General features: G+C 40.6%; 1 protein-coding gene and 1 pseudogene across 3 annotated transcripts in view; both read right to left on the minus strand.

Moving 5' to 3' along the window:
- The window catches only part of LOC117978246 (neuroblastoma breakpoint family member 15-like), a 512,107-nt pseudogene extending 503,385 nt beyond the window's left edge, over positions 1 to 8,722 (minus strand).
- LOC100982596 (notch homolog 2 N-terminal-like protein R) overlaps positions 1 to 17,923 on the minus strand; it is a 49,086-nt gene that overhangs the window by 2,291 nt on the left and 28,872 nt on the right. The window contains exons 3-5 of one of the 3 annotated variants that reach the window (XM_055102324.2): positions 16,901 to 17,160; positions 8,667 to 9,002; positions 526 to 8,415 (exon numbers count right to left, since the gene is read on the minus strand). In XM_055102324.2, the coding sequence (XP_054958299.1) occupies positions 8,342 to 8,415; positions 8,667 to 9,002; positions 16,901 to 17,160 (670 nt within the window). In that variant the 3' untranslated portion in view covers positions 526 to 8,341. Of the gene's footprint in view, positions 1 to 525; positions 9,003 to 16,900; positions 17,161 to 17,923 lie in introns of those variants that run through there. The other 2 variants (XM_055102325.2, XM_055102322.2) reach the window with 2 other exon arrangements.

The following is a 17,923-nucleotide window of genomic DNA, read 5'->3' on the forward strand; positions in this document are numbered from 1 at the left end:
TGGGATGATTCTGTTTTGCTGATAAACTGAGGCATAGAGAGTCTGTAACTTGCCCAAGTTCCCCTTGCTGTAAGTCCTGGAGCCAGATCTCAGGTGGAGCAGCCTCTTCCCCATCCCCTTCCCACATTTTCCAATTCAGCTGGGTCAATTCTTTCCAAGTACGTGTTTCTCTCCCCTATATCTCATTTCTGAAAAAAGGAGAACTGGAATTTAACTTCTTTCATCGAATACATTTCCTCACAACATGCTGCCAGCATCATATGCTGGCCTCTTACTATTAAAGTGAGATGCCTTTTTTTTTTTTTTTGAGACAGGGTCTTGTTCTGTCACCCAGGCTGGAGTGCAGTGGTGATTATAGATCACTGCAACTTTGAACTCCTAGGCTCAAGCGATCCTCCTGCCTCAGCTTTCCAAGTAGTTGGAACTCTAGGCACACATCACCATTTCTGGCTAATTTTTTATTTTTCATGGAGACAAGGTCTTGCTATGTTGCTCAGGCTGGTTTTGAACTTCTGGCCTCAAGCGATCCTCCCACCTAGGCCTCCAAAAGTGCTGGGATTACAGGAGTAAACCACTGAGCCTGGCCCTGAAATTCTTTTTTTTTTTTTTTTAATGAAAATACAAGGCATGGAGATATGGAAAGACACCTTGCTTTATTACTGTTGTTATTATTATTTCTATAGTATAATTCATATATCACAAAAATCACCATTTTTAAGCATATATTTCAGTGTCTTTTACCGTATTCCAAAAGTTCTGCAACCATCACCACTACCTAATTCCAGAATATTTTCATAATGCCAAAAAGCATGCCTGTACCTATGGGCAGTCACTCTCCAATTCCCCCCTTCTTGCAGTCTCTGACAACCACTAATCTACTTTCTCTATATATAGATGTACTTGTTCTGGGCACTTAATTCAACAAATGGTCCTGGGACAACTAAATATCCACATGTAAAAGAATCAACTTAGACTCCCTCCTCGCACATAAAAATTAACTCAAAATGGATCAGAGACCTAAAGGTAGGTGGTAAAATTATAAATCACTTAGAAATAGTAAATCTTTGTAATGTGGGATAAGCAAAGTTTTCACGAATATGACTGAAAGCACAAGCAACAAAAGAAAAAGTAAATTGTATTCCATCAACTTAAAAACATTTGGGCTGAAAAGTATATCATCAAGAATGTGAAAAGACAGTACATAGAATGACAGAAAATATCTGCAAATCATATTATCTGATAAGAGACTTGTATTTAGGATATATTTTTTAAAAACTATTACAGTTCAATATTAAAAAGATAAACCAATTATAAAGTAGGTAAAGGATCTGAACAGACATTCTCCAAAGAAGATACATAAAGACTAATAAGTATATGAAAAAATGTTGAAAATCATCAACCATCAGGGAAATGTAAATCAAAACCACAATGAGATAAACACTTCACATTACAGATGAATATAATAAAAAAGACAGACAATAACAACTGTTGATGAGGATGTGGAGAAACTGGAATTCTCATACACTGCTGGTTGGAATGTAAAATAATGTACCCACTTCAGAACAGTCTGACAGTTCCTGAAAAGGTTAAACAGCATTACCATCTGACACAGCAATTCTGCTCCTAGGTATATATCCAAGAAATATGAAGATAAATGTCTACCAAAAAATTGTACAAGAATGTTCATAACAGAATTATTGATAATACTCAAAAAGTAGAAGCAACTCAAATGTCAATCAACTGATGATGGATAAATAAAATGATAAAATGTGGTAAATCCATATGATAAAATATTATTCAGCCATAAAAAGGCACAGAGTACTGATAAATGCTACCACATCAATGAACTTTGAAAACCTCATGCTAAGTGAAAGAAGCTGTCATAAATTACTACATGCTGCATGTTTCCATTTGTGTGAAATGTCCAGAAGAGGCAAATAAAGACAGAAAGTAGACTACTAGTTGCCTAGGGCTGGGAGAGAGTTAGGAGGAATGGAGAGTAATTGATAATGGGTAAAGGGTTTCTTCTGATGTATAAAAATATTCTAGAATTGACTGTGGTGATGGTTACTCCTATCTACTAAAATTACTGAATTGTGTACTTTTTTAAGAAGTAAATTGTATGGTATATAAATTATATCTCAAAGCTATTGTATTAAGGGAAAAAGCACTAAACACAGTGCCTTACACATATTAGCTAATATTATCATTTGTCAGTGGTATTATAGCATTTGTTAGAGATTGTCTACTCTAATCCTTTTATGTTACAGATGAGGAAGTTGAGAGCCACATGGCTGACTTGACCAAGATTAAACGGCTACTAAGTAGGAATAAGTACTGAAACAGAAACTTTACCCAATTGCAGTCCATATGTTTTCTGGGATCCCGGAGTTCCCTTTCAACAATGTAAAATACAAACTTAGGTCAAAAGTTCCCATGTCTGAGAAAACTCAAGCCAAATCACTTCTCCTCCAAAGTTGACAGGATTTATGCTTTAAAAATAGAGATACAGAATTCTCTTTGGAAAGATCTACCAAATTCCTGTAAGAAACAGTCTGCCCAAAGTAGGGGAAAGGCTATATGAAAAGTTACAAGGCACTTCTTAAAAATATATCTTAGGTTTTTAGGGAAAGGTAAACAGACAAGTTTCCAGACCCGTGGGTGGAATGGATGTAGCCGATTCACTGAGAGGCTCACAGTGCCGTACTAAAGGGAGTCTACTGCTTAAAGCCAATTCACATCCTTAAAAGGTCAAATGGAGAGAAATTAAACTTGGGAGAAGCATTTTAAGACTGTGCTGTTACAAAACCTCGGGCCACTTAACTGATTAATCATGGCAATGAGGGCAGGGACCAGAAAAGAGTCTTTAGAACCTGTCATCCCCACACAGAAGAGCAACTTTCAGGGAAACACCCTTATCTTTCCATTTTCAGACCCCGGGAGGTGTGAGGGTGGAAAGGCTAGGTAGAGAAGAGAGCAGAAAGGAGATGAGATGACACAACCAGGATTCTCCGAAGCTGGGCTTGAAGTCCTCAAGAAAAACTCCCATGAACAAGGAAGGAAGAGTGAAGAAAAAAACAGGGATACCTGGAACTGGACAAAAGTAAAAAGATAGAAGGATACTTTTTTTCCCCCAGAAGAAGTCTGTCACAAAAGCAAACCTGCAAATATACGATCAGTATAACACCCAAGAAAATGACACATGCGGCCAGGCATGGTGGCTCATGCCTGGAATCCCAGCACTTTGAGAAGCCGAGGCAGGTGGATCACCTGAGATCAGGAGTTCGAGGACAACCTGACCAACATGGTGAAACCCCATCTCTACTAAAAATACAAAAATTAGCTGAGCATGGTGGCAGGCACCTGTAGTCCCAGCTACTTGGAAGGCTGAGACATGAGAATAGCTTGAACCCGGGAGGTGGAGGTTGCAGTGAGCCGAGATAGCACCATTGCACTCCAGCCTGGGAGAAAGAGCGATGCTCCGTCTCAAAAAAAAAAAAGAAAAGAAAAGAAAAGAAAATCACGCATGCCCCCAAATGTGAGAATGCAAGAGGGAATCCCTGACCTATCCCTATCCAACCAGTTTTCTTGGCACACACCTTCCATTCTCTGAATGAGCCCAGATTAACTCACTGACCCCTGTGCCACGTATCTCCCACTCCATCACCCGCCCAGGCTCACTGCTCCCACCGGCGTCCCTTCATATCTCCCTACTGACCTCCACTTTTTTCTAACTTTGTCACCAAAGAAGTCACAGAAATAAATAGGAGGATTCAAAAAGAATAATTTCAGTACATTTAAAAAATTGTAGAATATAGGGTTCTCATCTATGTTTATCACGTTCAATTCATTCATTTTTCAAATTTTCATTGTGGCACCATTTTATGACAGGCACTATGCTGGGGATGCTGGCGACTAGGGTAGGGAGTTAAAATGAGAGTGTCTACTTGGAAAGATGAACAGATAAATAATCACCGTGATAAGTGCTGTGCTAGAGATACGCAGATGTCAAAAGACCTTAGAAGGTCTACAATCCACTTGGAGGGTAGGGAATATAGAAGGCATTTCAGTGAAATAGGGTGCCTTTGACAAATCATTAAGAATGAGTTCTACATTAAAAAGGGGAAGAGAGGGTGATAGCTGAGGAGGCAGCATAGGCAAGAACATCCAGCATGAAAGAACAGTGAGGGACATCAGGAACATCTTTCAGGAACATCAGGTAAAACAGACTTAGGGCCCAAGTCAAAGGAGCTAAAATAATACACCCTGGAAAGTGGTATGATCATTTCTGCATCTGCTCCAGAGAAACCTGCCAAAATATGATTAGCATAATACCCAAGAGAACATCACATTCCCCATGTGTGAAAATGCAAGAGGGAATTATTTCTAATAGTTCATAAGCTCAGCAACAACAGAGTAGACACAAAAGCCACAGAATGTGCTTAGGCTTTACTTTAATGATATAGGGATATCACATATCATCAGCCTGTGGAGTACAGAGGTAGTTTACAAAGGATAAACCTTCATTGTTTGGAAAGGAAACATCAGAGAGCTCTTTATGAAGTTTAAACAAAATCAGAGAAATAAAGAGATGTGGGAAAGAAAGAAAAAAAAGAAAGTACATTGAGGACAGTCCAATCTAACTGTGAACTCATAAGGGACAGCCAGTAAATTCAAAACAGCCTACTGTTTTCTGATTACTTGTGCTACTCTACTAAAATAGCCACAAACACAAAACTAGTCTACCTCTTTCTCTCCCCATTATTGGCCCTAACCCAAAAATAGAGGGAGTAAATGATTTAATAATTTATTTTCATGCTCCATTTTGTTCTTAAATTAAAATTACTGTGGTTGGTGCCCCTCCTTTAGCTTCTGCTAAAGACTTTACATAACGAAAGCTCATGAAGTGTCTGGATTACTAACAGTTACTTATCCAAAAAGATGAGACATGGTTCATTGATTTGATTCTATTAGTTCTCTCTTGAACATATTTTTCTCCTCCCTCTGTGAAGAAACATTTCTTTCTGTGTCAAATAAGACGAGTGATTTTTGTAGTTTTAATTCCCTCTTGAGTCCTAAAATAATACTAAAATACTCACAGTGACTACAGTATCCTTTGCAGGGAAAGAATTGTAAATTAACCATTTAAATATAGTCACTAAGTTATGTGGCATTCACTGACTCAGAGTTGAAAAAGACTCCAAAATTCTTATCCAGTATTAAGAGTATACAAGGACAAAAGAGAGGCCAAACTAAGTCTAGGACGCACAATACAAAGAAGAAAATGAGAAGACCAAAGTTACAGTCTCAATACTATGACATGATACTAAACCATACAGTCAGTCAGCCAATATATATTTGCGGGCCTAGTATATACTGGGCACTGTTTGTAGGTGTTTGGGTTACATCAGTAAACAAAAACAAAGATACTAGTTTTCATTCTGGAGAGGGTAAGAGGCAGTAGAATTTGGAAAAGACAGACAATAAACAATAGACATAATAAAGTAAATTATCTAGTATAAATTATATAGTAAGAAGATAAGAGTTACAGAAAAAGAAAACAAAAAGTAGACCAGGGTTAGTAATTAAGGGGGTGGGGGACAGTTACAATTTTAAATAGGGTGGTTAGAGTAACCCTCAATTAGAAGTGCCAAGACGTGAAATGCAGTGGAAGCAACCATTTGAAAGTTGCACAATACTTTAACAAGCTACTTTGCCTCCTGCTGACTTTGTTTCCCCATTTTTAGAACTGAAATAATAATTCTCATCAAATAAGGGTGCTATTTACATTGAGATAGTGACTATTACTATAAGTAACATTTTAGTCTCTTGACAAGCATGGGAAGCAATGGAATGAAGGGCAATGGAAGGAAGGGCACTGCATTATGAAAAGGACTTTTTAAAAGAAAACCATCTCTAGGCACTATTTCCCTTTGTGGAAATGAAGTGAATAATTTCTGAACTCCACCTGGGACATACGAACAATGAGCAAGAAATCTTACAAACTGTATAAATAACATTTATTCACAGTGTCACTGCATCATCTATTGTTTTGAATTCTCTTTAAATTTCCTTCTATATATTTATCCAAAGCTGAAGTCATCTGGTTTAGATTATGGGACCCTGAAAAGCAAGAACTAGTCTACGTAACTACTTTTAAACATCTGCACAACGCCATATATATATATATATATATATATATATACATATATATATATACATATATATACACACACACACATATTGATATGTAACAAGTACTATTTCATTATAATTAGGAGTGTCTTGGTTTTCTTATAACATGAACATATATTTTTAACCCAAACAGCTTAAAGCATTTAACGAAAAGTTTTACACACCTACAAAGTGCTTTCAGGAAGCAGATGTGCAGTGCAATGTGGCGCAGTAAGATGCACAAAGCAAAGGCTTTGAAAATAAACTGCCTCGGTTTCAGGACCCAGCCTAACCACATATTAGCTGTACAACTTTGGGTGAATCACTTAACATCTCCAAACTTCAGTTACTTCATGTGGGAAGACTTGAAAAATAATACCTGGTCCCAAGATTTTTGTGTAATTGAGCTAATAAGCATGGAAGTACCTGGCACAGTTCCTGAGTCACCAAAAAAATGTTAGTTTTCTCTTCATCAAATCTCCCCATTCCCACCCCTCATGCTAATCTCCCCTCCCACACACACACACACCATCAGTGAGTAAATAAGTGTCTTGTGTTAAACTACAACCAGAGAATAAGAGACAGCCAAGATTTCCTTACTCTATTTCACTAGCCCTGGCAGCCTCTCAGCTGCGGAATCCTTGGTTATTTCCTTTCTCAAGGAGGAGATACGATTCTAGTTTGACAGATCCTTTCCTGGACACACTCTCAGAATTCCCTAAGGTTCTTATCGTGGCTAATGGATAACAATGCAGAGGCTATGGGAGTGAATAATCACTCTCTCTCAGCTAAAAACTTCCTTTATTGACTTCTCTAACTTCCTGTCAACATCTTGCTGCCAAATCAACCTCTTGTTCTAGGCAATTATTAAAAGCAATTTTCTTGAAACTGAAAAACACATTTAGCCTTCAACAATAAATCACACTAACATCAATTACTAGCCAATTAGATTACTAGAATATCAGACCCAGAGATATTTGCAATGTTGAAATATTTTCAAAATAAAGTTGTTTACATTTCTATTTCTGTCTTTAACCCTTAAAATGCAAACAAATACAGGAGTGAAGACAGATGTATTTTAGTTATTTCTTCTACAAGATAAAGTGGATAGTAATATTATGTTAAGAAAACACTTATTTAGTATCTAGAATGATAGCATTATCTATTCTTTATTAAAACAGAAACTAAAAGTAATATAATTAAATAGCTTGTTCTTGTGACTTAAATAATATAAAGTTTTCATTTCAATTATGTGACAATGCTTTGTATAGCTGTATTCCAAATACATAGCATGGTGCCTAGAACATAGCAGGCAGTCAATACATTTTTACCAAATGAAATGAATAAATTACCAGTTGATTTTATACTGAGGACCAACCTATGACCTTTAATCCCTCCAAAATAAAACACACAATCCCATTATATGTGAACCATATCCACAATACCAGAATCTAAGATTCCCACTCTGAAAGAGTAACTAGAACAACTTCTTTTTCAGGCAATTCTGCTTACTTAGCACATTACTCCCCCCTACAGTTTTCCTTCTTTTGTTTTTGTACTAAGGATATTTGTATAAAAACAGGATCTTTGTTGCTTAGTAATTCATCTGCTCCAGCTGCTTGTATTCTGTTCCCAATCAAAATTCTTGGTTTTCAGCCTCCTCATCATTTTTATAAGGAGTTGAATGAATTGGCCAGGCTTGTTCCTTTCTCCCTCTCCATGGAACACCAGGCCCCAAGCTCCCCGACACTGCTCCTCTTTTTGTTTCTATCTTTGGGTTGTGTGTGCACTCTAGAACACTTGTATCAGTGAAGAGTGTAACAAAGTATTGTGCCACGCATAGTCTCTCATATATCATCTATCAGCTCATCAAAAAGTGCTCACTGATTAACAGAGGATCCCCTCCTCAGTTTCAGAATTCTCTAGCTTTAAGTTAGGGGAGGGTTACCCCAAAGTCAGAGAGGGTACATGGGAGAGGGTTGTGAAGGCCAGTAGCCCAGAGAAAATCAAGGGCAGCTGGGTGCATTTAGGTGGATAAGAAAACAATGAATTACTCCATCAAAAGCAAAAGCACAAGCACATAGGAAAGTTGATCACCTACTGTTAATGTCAATTCAGTTTAAAGCACTTTATTAACCACACATACATATTTTCCAGTGTCTAATTCTCATCGTGTTCTTTTCCATTCCAGACTTGCCTGTCTCTTTCCCAGAGCTCTGTTCCTCTTATTTCTCACTGTTTCTACAAAAGGGACGATAAACAATTTTCTAGCCACTCATCATCCATAAACCCTGACATGCTAAATTATCCCCTGCTCAGTTTATGGACCACAGTGGGCCCATAAAACTCCTCCCTCACTAGCAACCCACCCCACACAAAATTCTCACTTCCCTTTTTCCTTGCGCTTCCTAAAAAAAGCAATTGAGCCACACCCACTACCTCCTGTGCTAGGGGTTTGTCCCCTAATCCTGGGACACTAGGGAGCTCCTTACCTGGAAGGCAGCTGCACTCAAAAGTGAAGTCACCAGTCTGCCCACAGGTGCCTCCATTGACACAAGGCGAGGGTGCACAGGGCACATACAGGCTGTCACAGTACTGGCCTGTGAAGCCCTGAGGGCATTGGCACTGGTAGGAACCAGGCAGGTTGAGGCAGGTGCCACCATGCTGGCAGTGTCCTGGAATGTCACACTCATTGACATCAGTCTCACACTTCTGCCCTGTGAAGCCTGTGAGGCATTTGCAGGAGAACTGGTTGGCCACAGTGGTACAGGTACTTCCATTTGCACAGGGATGAGACAGGCAGGCATCAGTCCATTGGCACTCCTTACCTAAAGGAAGGATAACAAAACTCAGTACTGGCCACAGAAATAGGAGATGGCCCCATCCTCAATACCTCATTGACATCAGCGAGCTCTTGTGTGGAGAAGACCTCAACTCTTTGCATTTTACAAAAGGCTAAATCAGAGCCTCCTCAAGGTCATCTGACACAGAGCCCTCTCCAGTAACTCTCCAAGGACCTCAGCAGAGACACAAGGACTCAGTGGGGTGGAGCACCTGGAGGCAATTGTAGGTTAGTCACATTGAAGCCCAATCCTGCAGGACGCTATCAGCAATAGGAGTCTGGATCCATCTACTCTCTCAGAGCTCACTGTCTTTGCATATGGTGCTCCTGTTTGAATATCAACTTCCGGGCCAGGAGCAGTGGCTCACACCTGTAATTCCAGCACTTTGGGAAGCCGAGGCAGGCAGATCATGAGGTAAGGAGTTCAAGACGAGCCCGGCCAATATGGTGAAACCCTGTCTCTACTAAAAATACAAAAATTAGCTGGGCATGGTGGCACGCATCTGTAATCCCAGCTACTTGGAAGGCTGAGGCAGAAGAATCACTTGAACAAAGGAGGCGGAGGTTGCAGTGAGCCGAGATTGTACCACTGCACTCCAGCCTGGGCGACACAGCAAGACTCCATTTCAAAAAAAAAAAATAATCAACTTCCCTTCTGTTTTCCTAGTGAACTCTCACCTATCTTGGCAACTCTACTCAAAAGTTCCAACCTCTGTAAAGTCATCCTTAGTGCCCCTCACATACATACATGTGTGCAAACACAGATACACCGAGTTTGCTATTTTCTTCTTTATACCACCTGCCACACTGGCAGGGTTGGGTCTCCATGGTATGCTCTCAAATCATGTCTGTTGAATGGATAAAATATATCGATATTTTCCACAAAATATAGTTACTAAATAGACCTCTGGTGATAGAAACAAGTCAATACTACTTCTGTTTCCTCTAAATGTAACACACACATATATTCTGGGAAACATTTTATTAACTGTGGCCTTGCTATAAATATCTGTTGATGTGTTTGAAAATGATGAAGGACCTCTGGGTCCCTATATAACAAATGAAATAGAAGCCATCAGGAGGACAGAGGTCTAGAAGGTATTCCGTGGACTTTCTCAAGTAGGAAAGTACCAGCACTAGCAGGAAGACTCTGACGGGTTGAAAACTAAATCATGATGCCAGGGGAAGCAAAGCAGATTCTTTGAGGCAGAAAGAGAAGGAGAAAAAAATATCCTCACAGAACTAGTAAATTTGGTATTCACATGGCTGGCTTTTTGCTGTCATTAGTCCAAGTCGCTTATTATTTAAACTACAGAGATGAGAACTCCTTGAATTTTTATTATTATTATTATTACACTTTAAGTTCTAGGGTACATGTGCACAACATGCAGGTTTGTTACATATGTATATATGTGCCATGTTGGTGTGCTGCACCCATTAACTCGTCATTTACATTAGGTATATCTCCTAATGCTATCCCTTCCCCGTCCCACCACCCCACGACAGGCCCCGGTTTGTGATGTTCCCCTTCCTGTGTCCAAGTGTTCTCATTGTTCAATTCCCACCTATGAGTGAGAACATGCGGTGTTTGGTTTTTTGTCCTTGCAATAGTTTGCTGAGAAGGATGGTTTCCAGCTTCATCCATGTCCCTACAAAGGACATGAACTCATCCTTTTTTATGGCTGAATAGTATTCCATGGTGTATATGTGCCACATTTTCTTAATCCAGTCTATCATTGATGGACATTTGGGTTGGCTCCAAGTCTTTGCTATTGTGAATAGTGCCGCAATAAACATACGTGTGCATGCGTCTTTATAGCAGCACGATTTATAATTCTTTGGGTATATACCCAGTAATGGGATGGCGAGAACTCCTTGAATTTGTTAATACTCCAGTTGATTGTCTAGGAAAGTATCTAAATCTCTGACCTCATAGAAAGGTAAATGGGAGACACAAGAGTTTTTCTATGAGGGAAAAAGATGCGAGATGTGACATATGAGCACAGAAAAGTGCTCTCTGCCTATCAAGGAATGTCAAATCAAAGGAGAAAACTATAACACAAATTTAGGCACAGCATATACATCTCAGGGAGCTAAGACAGAAAATGAAGGAACTGCAATTCTTCTTGTCTTTCCACTCATGTCACTAAGAGGCACTTATTTACAGTGGAGAAGAGATATAAATGCTCACTTCTAGCAAGTGTGATTTTCAGAGTGATGCCCACAACTGAAACACAAAGATCCCTGGGCCGGAAGTGGTGGCTGATGCCTGTAATCCCAGCACTTTGGGAGGCTGAGGTGGGCAGATCACTTGTGGTTAGGAGTTTGAGACCAGCCTGGCCAACATGGTGAAACGCCATCTTTTCTAAAAATACAAAAATTAGCCGGGCTTCATGGCGCATGCCTGTAATCCCAGCTACCTGGGAGGCTGAGGCACAAGAATCACTCGAACCCAAGAGGTGGAGGTTGCAGTGAGCCGAGACTGCGCCACTGTACTAAGCAACAGAGTGAGAAGAAAGAAAGACAGAAAGAGAGAGGGAAAGAGAGAGAAAGAGAGAGAAAGAAAGAAAGAAAGAAAGAAAGAAAGGGAAAAAGAAAGAAAGAATCAACCCTGAATTTGGTTTCCATATATATTATGTATAGGCACTAACTTGCTGCCTCTGCTTCTTCATCTCTGAGTGGAGATGAGCTAGTAAGCTGACTGAGGTATAGCGCTATCACAAAAACCAAAAGGATGACCTTGATCTGTGATGATTCCTAAAGTGATAGACAAAAATAGCATATGTATAAAAGATGATCAGCATCGGCCGGGTGTGGTGGCTCACACCTGTAATCCCAGCACTTTGGGAGGCCGAGGCGGGTGGATCATGAGGTCAGGCGATCGAGACCATTCTGGTTAACAAGGTGAAAGCCCATCTCTACTAAAAATACAAAAATTCGCCGGGCATGGCGGTAGGTGCCTGTAGTCCCAGCTACTCAGGAGGCTGAGGCAGAAGAATGGCGTGAACCCAGGAGGTGGAGCTTGCAGTGAACCGAGATTGCGCCCTGCACTCCAGCCTGGACGACAAAGCAATACTCCATCCCAAAAAAAAAAAAAAAAAAAAGGTGATCAGAATCTTGCAGAACACACCAAGAAGAGACCCTTCTTAACAACAAAGGAAGAAGTTTTAATTTGGGACCATTTCAGAGTGACATTTTAATTATGAAGAAGGCATTACTGTCATTTCCACTAGCCAGAATTAAAATATTTTAAGTGGGTATATGCCCCCCTACTTTGCCTCCTAATAACAAAACAACTTAAAACTGACAATCAGGAAGAAATTATTCTTATAACACCAAATATTTTCAGTGACTTACATCATCAATACCATCATCGTCATGATGGAGATAATGGATCATCCTAACTACCCTCTAACCAACCAACACCTTTTGATGAATGATATGGTTTGGTAGTGTCCCCACCCAAATCTCAACTTGAATTGTATCTCCCAGAATTCCAATGTGTTGTGGGAGGGACCCAGTGGGGTAATTGTATCATGGGGGCCAGTCTTTCCTATGCTATTCTCATGATAGTGAATAAGTCTCATGAGATCTGATGGGTTTCTCAGGGGTTCTGCTTTTGCTTCTTCCTAATTTTCTCTTGCCACCACCACGAAAGAAGTGCCTTTTGCCTCCCACCATAATTCTGAGGCCTCCCCAGCCATATGGAACTGTAAGTCCAATTAAACCTCTTTTCTTCCCGGTCTCGGGGATATCTTTATCAGCAGCGTGAAACTGGACTAATACAGTAAATTGGTACCAAGAGTGGGGTTTTTGCGAGAGTGCCAGCTATCACGAGGGAAACTTTGGAGGGAAGCAGCTACTAGATGGTTCAATCAGTCTTTCGCCCCTACACCCAGGTTGGATGACCGATTTGCACATCAGGACTGCTACGGACCTCCACCAGAGTTTCCTCTGGCTTTGCCCTGCCCAGGCAGAGTTCACCACCTTTCAGGTCCTAACATTTGTGCTCATGCCCCACCTTCCCAGTGCAGAAAACAAGATGGGCCGGTGGAAAGCTGACCTGCCTACTGCCACTGCAGAGTGCCCAATTTGCCAGCAGCAGAAACCAACACTGCGCCTTTGATATGGCACTATTCCTCAGGGTGATCAGCCAGCTACTTGGTGGCAGGTTGATTATGTTGGACTTCTTCCATTGTGAAAAGGGCAGATGTTTGTCCTTACTGGAATAGACACTTACTCTGGATGTGGGTTTGCCTATCCTGCATGCAATGGTTCTGCCAAGACTACCATCCGCGGACTCACGGAATGCCTTATCCACTGTCATGGTATTCCACACAGCATTGCCTCTGACCAAGGCATTCACTTTATGGCTAAAGAAGTGCAGCAGTGGGCTCATGCTCATGGAATTCACTGGTCTTACCATGTTCCCCAACATCCTGAAGCAGAACGGTGGAATGGCCTTTTGCAGTCACAATTACAATGCCAACTAGGTGAGAATACTTTGCAGGGTTGGGGCAAAGTTCTCAAGAAGGCTGTGTATGCTCTGAATCAGCGTCCAATATGTGGTACTGTTTCTCCCATAGCCAGGATTCACAGGTCCAGGAATCAAGGGGTGGAAATGGAAGTGGTACCACTCACCATCACCCCTAGTGATCCACTAGCAAAATGTTTGCTTCCTGTTCCCGCAACATTAAGTTCTGCTGGCCTAGAGGTCTTAGTTCCAGAGGGAGGAACGCTGCCACCAGAAGACACAACAACAATTCCATTCAACTGGTAGTTAAGATTGCCACCAGGACACTTTGGGTTCCTACCTTTAAGTAAACAGGCTAAGAAAGGCGTTACAGTGTTGGCTGGGACATCAAGGCTATCAAGACCCAGGCTATCAAGATGAAATCAGTCTACTACTCCAGAATGGAGGTAAGAAAGAGTATTCATGGAATACAGGAGATCCATTAGGGCGTCTCTTAGTATTACCATGCCCTGTGATTAAGGTCAATGGGCAACTACAACAGCCCAATCCAGGCGGGACTACAAATGGTCCCGCCTGGATGAATGAAGGTTTGGGCCTCTCCATCAGGAAAAAAAAAAAACACAACCTGCTGAGGTGTTTGCTGAAGGCAAAAGGAATACAAAATGGGTAGAAGAAGGTAGCCATCAATACCAGCTACTACCATGTGACCAGCTGCAGAAATGAGGACTGTAATTGTCCTCAGTATTTCCTCCTTCTTTTATTAAAAACATGTCTGTGCTTGCACACACTTGTACTAAGAAAATATCTTCATTTTATTTCCTTTCTCCTTTATCATGTGACATAAGATTTATTGACTTCACGTCAGCATTTAAGTATCGTTAACTTTATGTAAGAGTGTTTCAGTTGGGGACTGGTGTGTTTCCGGATGTACGAAGAATAGTTGTACTACATTAGGTGTGATTATGACCTAATTATTGTCTTTATTTGAAGATTATGTGTGATCTCAGGAGATGTGTATGGGTTCAAGTTGACAAGGGGTAGATTTGTGGTGGTTAAAACTGAGTGTGTCAACTTGATTGAATTGAAGGATACAAAGTATTGATCTTGGGTGTGTCTGTGAAGGTGTTGCCAAAGGAGATTAACATTTGAGTCAGTGGGCTGGGGAAGGCAGACCCACCCTTAATCTGGATGGACACCATTTGATCATCTGTCAGCAAATATAAAGCAGGCAGAAAAACATGAAAAAGGGAGACTGGCCTAGCCTCCCAGCCTACATCTTTTTCCCGAGCTGGATGTTTCCTGCCCTCAAATAGCGAACCCCAAGGTCTTCGGTTTTGGAACTCAGACTGGCTCTCCTTGCTCCTCAGCCTGCAGACAGCCTATTGTGGGACCTTGTGATCATGTGAATTAATACTTAACAAACTCTCCTTTATATATATATAAAGATTGCCAATATATATATATTAAGATTGCCACCAAGACACTTTGGGTTGGAATATATATACATACATATATATTCCATTAGTTCCATCCCTCTAGAGAACCCTAATACAATGAAAAATTAATATAACAGTATTCTACACTAACTGATCCAGTATAGTTTTCTGAGTACATTTTTCAATTTTTTGCTTATTGCATTTATAGAACTCTTGGTTTAGTGCTTAAAGCAGGAGAAAAAATGAAGAATGTTCCTCCCTTTCTCATCTAATTTAATAAACACTTTTGAATAAAGCTCAGACCCACCTAGAAAAACTCACAATCTATTCAGGTGAGATATGTGTAAAAAAAAATTACAATAAAATGTGATACATAAAAATAATAAAACCTAGAGACCATTTGCCTAAAGGAATCATGAAAGGGTCACTAAGTCACAGTTTTAAATAACACTGGACAATCACCAGTTGTAGAAAAGGGCATTCCAGGAAAAAGGGTGTGTAACTGTATGGAAGCAATAATAAGTACAACATTTTCAGGAAATAAGGAGAATTTGGTGTGACTAGGCCTAGATGCTTGTGGGGAGGCCAGGCTACAAAAACATGTAAAGTCTAGGCTGTAGAGAGCTATGGAAGTCATGTAAAAGAGTTTGCAGTTTATTCTGCGGATGATGAAAAAATATTAGACATTGTAAGCAGGTGAGATTGTTAGAATATTTGCATTTATAATCAAAGATGTAGTAATATCATGGGTGAATGAGATGGGGAGAGAAAAAAGGCAAGAAAACGTATTCAGAAACTACTTCAGAAGTCCAGGTGAGAGATAACATGGCCCTCAACTACAGGGTAGCAGAGGAAATGGGAGGAATAGACAGGTGAAAGGCAACTCAGAGGTTGGCTTGGGTGACTGAGTTGAAATGAGGTCAGAACAAGGGACAGGGAGTTTCTAGCGTGGGTATTTGGGATGTACATGGTTGCTACGTATTTCTGTCAACAAGGTGAGCTGAAAGTACCTGTAGAATATCTCCAAGGAGAACATACAAAGGATAGCTAGAAACATGAGCCTGAATGTCAGGGTTGGGTGGAGCTAAGGGAATGATGGTGAGATTCATCAGCAAGCTAATGAAGACAGTGGCAGTGGAGGCGAATACACACAGTGAAATTCCCTAGGGAGAGCTGTGATGTGGCTCAAAAGAGGGCGCAAAACAGTGCTCCAGGGAGCACAGACATTTAATGGATAAGAACAAGGTAATGAAGAAGCAAAAGGAACAGGGTTCAGAAAACCAGAAAAGCCAGTGCCCTGAATGTCTAGGGAGGGAGATTTCTAAAAGCAAATAGTCAATAACATCAGCAACTTTTCCTCTGGTGACAGTGTACTTATTTCTTTTAGTGAAGTAAACTCTGATTCCCCATCCTGGTGTACATATTTTTTTTTTTTTGAGACAGGGTCTCACTCTGTCACCCAGGCTAGAGTGCAGTGGTGCGATCATAGCTCACTGCAGCCTCAAACTCCTGGGCTCAAGCAATTCTTCCACTTCAGCCTCCCAAGTAGTTAGGACTACAGGTGCACACCACCACACATGACTAATTTTGTTTTATTTTTATTCTTGTTTTTTTGTAGAGATGGGGTCTTGCTATGTTTCCCAGGCTGGTCTCAAACCTCTAGCCTCAAGTGATCCTCCTGCCTTGGCCTGCCAAAGTGCTGGGATTGCAAGCGTGCGCCACCGCACCTGGCTCTGATATATATACTTTAAGCAGTCAAAGTATTTGGTCCTTTTTCTTTCTCTTTCTCTGCCCCCTGAAACTCTTAAAAGGAAGTTAGGGATAGTTGTCTGGAACATTCCAGTTCCTTATCACAATGCTAAATGTGCACCAGAGCTGGGGGACATTTAAGAGCCAGACACCATGATCTAAAAGATGCTAAATAAAGGTATCTGCTGAAGGTAGGAAAGCACTGGCTTTGGTCTCATTAGTTACCTGTAAACCCGACTTGACAGGTGCACTCATAGGTATCCCGGCTGAGCATATGGCATGTGCCGCCATTCAGGCAGGGTCGAGACACAAAGCATGGATGAGATGTCGAGTACTGGCAGTCCTCTCCTGTAAACCCTGAGGCACATCGGCACGTGGCTTTCCCCAGCATGGCCTGGGCCACACAAGTCCCACCATTCTGGCAGCGGTTCTTCTCACAGGGGTTTCGATGTTGACAATATTCCCCCAACAAGCCTTCTGGACATCTGTATGGAAAAGAGAAGAGTCCATGAAAACACCTGACTTCTTGTAAGTCCAAAAAATTACAGTAAAACAATACAGTCCAATCAAGAAAGCACGAGATTGTGAATCAACAGACCTACAAGTACCACCTATAAAACTGCTTCCCTTTAGAAGAAAGAGTCCTTAGAGAACTTAACCACATATTCCCATGTCCTTTTGAGTCCTGGCAGGTGACAGAGTATCAGGTGTATGGTCTAGCAGGGTCTGCCATGGCCAGTCAACATGACCCTTATTCAAACGCAAAATGCACCCCAGCTTTTTTTCATGTGTGTACAGGTTGGGATGGTGTAACAGCACCTTTTTTAGAGCACTGTTCGTACTTGTCTGCTTAAATTCATTAACTTTCTCATTTTGACTAAGCCATTTGATAGGATTAAGATGTCCACAATATAATGCATGAACTTGACCCTATTATCCCCTCCAATTTAAAATATGTAAGATATCATGTGCTTTTCCTCAATTAAGCGTTGAGAAGTAGTAAGTGCTTCTTTCTCTTATTTCCACTGAAACATCAATTGGCTGATACCTAGTTTTCTGGGTTATGTTCAGGTGGCTGACATTACAACGGAAAAAGGGAAAGGAGGTACAGGAATGGGGAAGAGTTCAAAGGGATATTTAAAAATCTGTTAATATTTAAGTAGTAGGCATTTTTAACCAAATAAAAAGGCACAAAATATAATTAAAATAACATAAAATATCTAAGATACCATATAAACACCAAAGTGA

The sequence above is a fragment of the Pan paniscus genome, chromosome 1 (assembly GCF_029289425.2).
Source record: "Pan paniscus chromosome 1, NHGRI_mPanPan1-v2.0_pri, whole genome shotgun sequence".
NCBI lineage: Eukaryota > Metazoa > Chordata > Mammalia > Primates > Hominidae > Pan > Pan paniscus.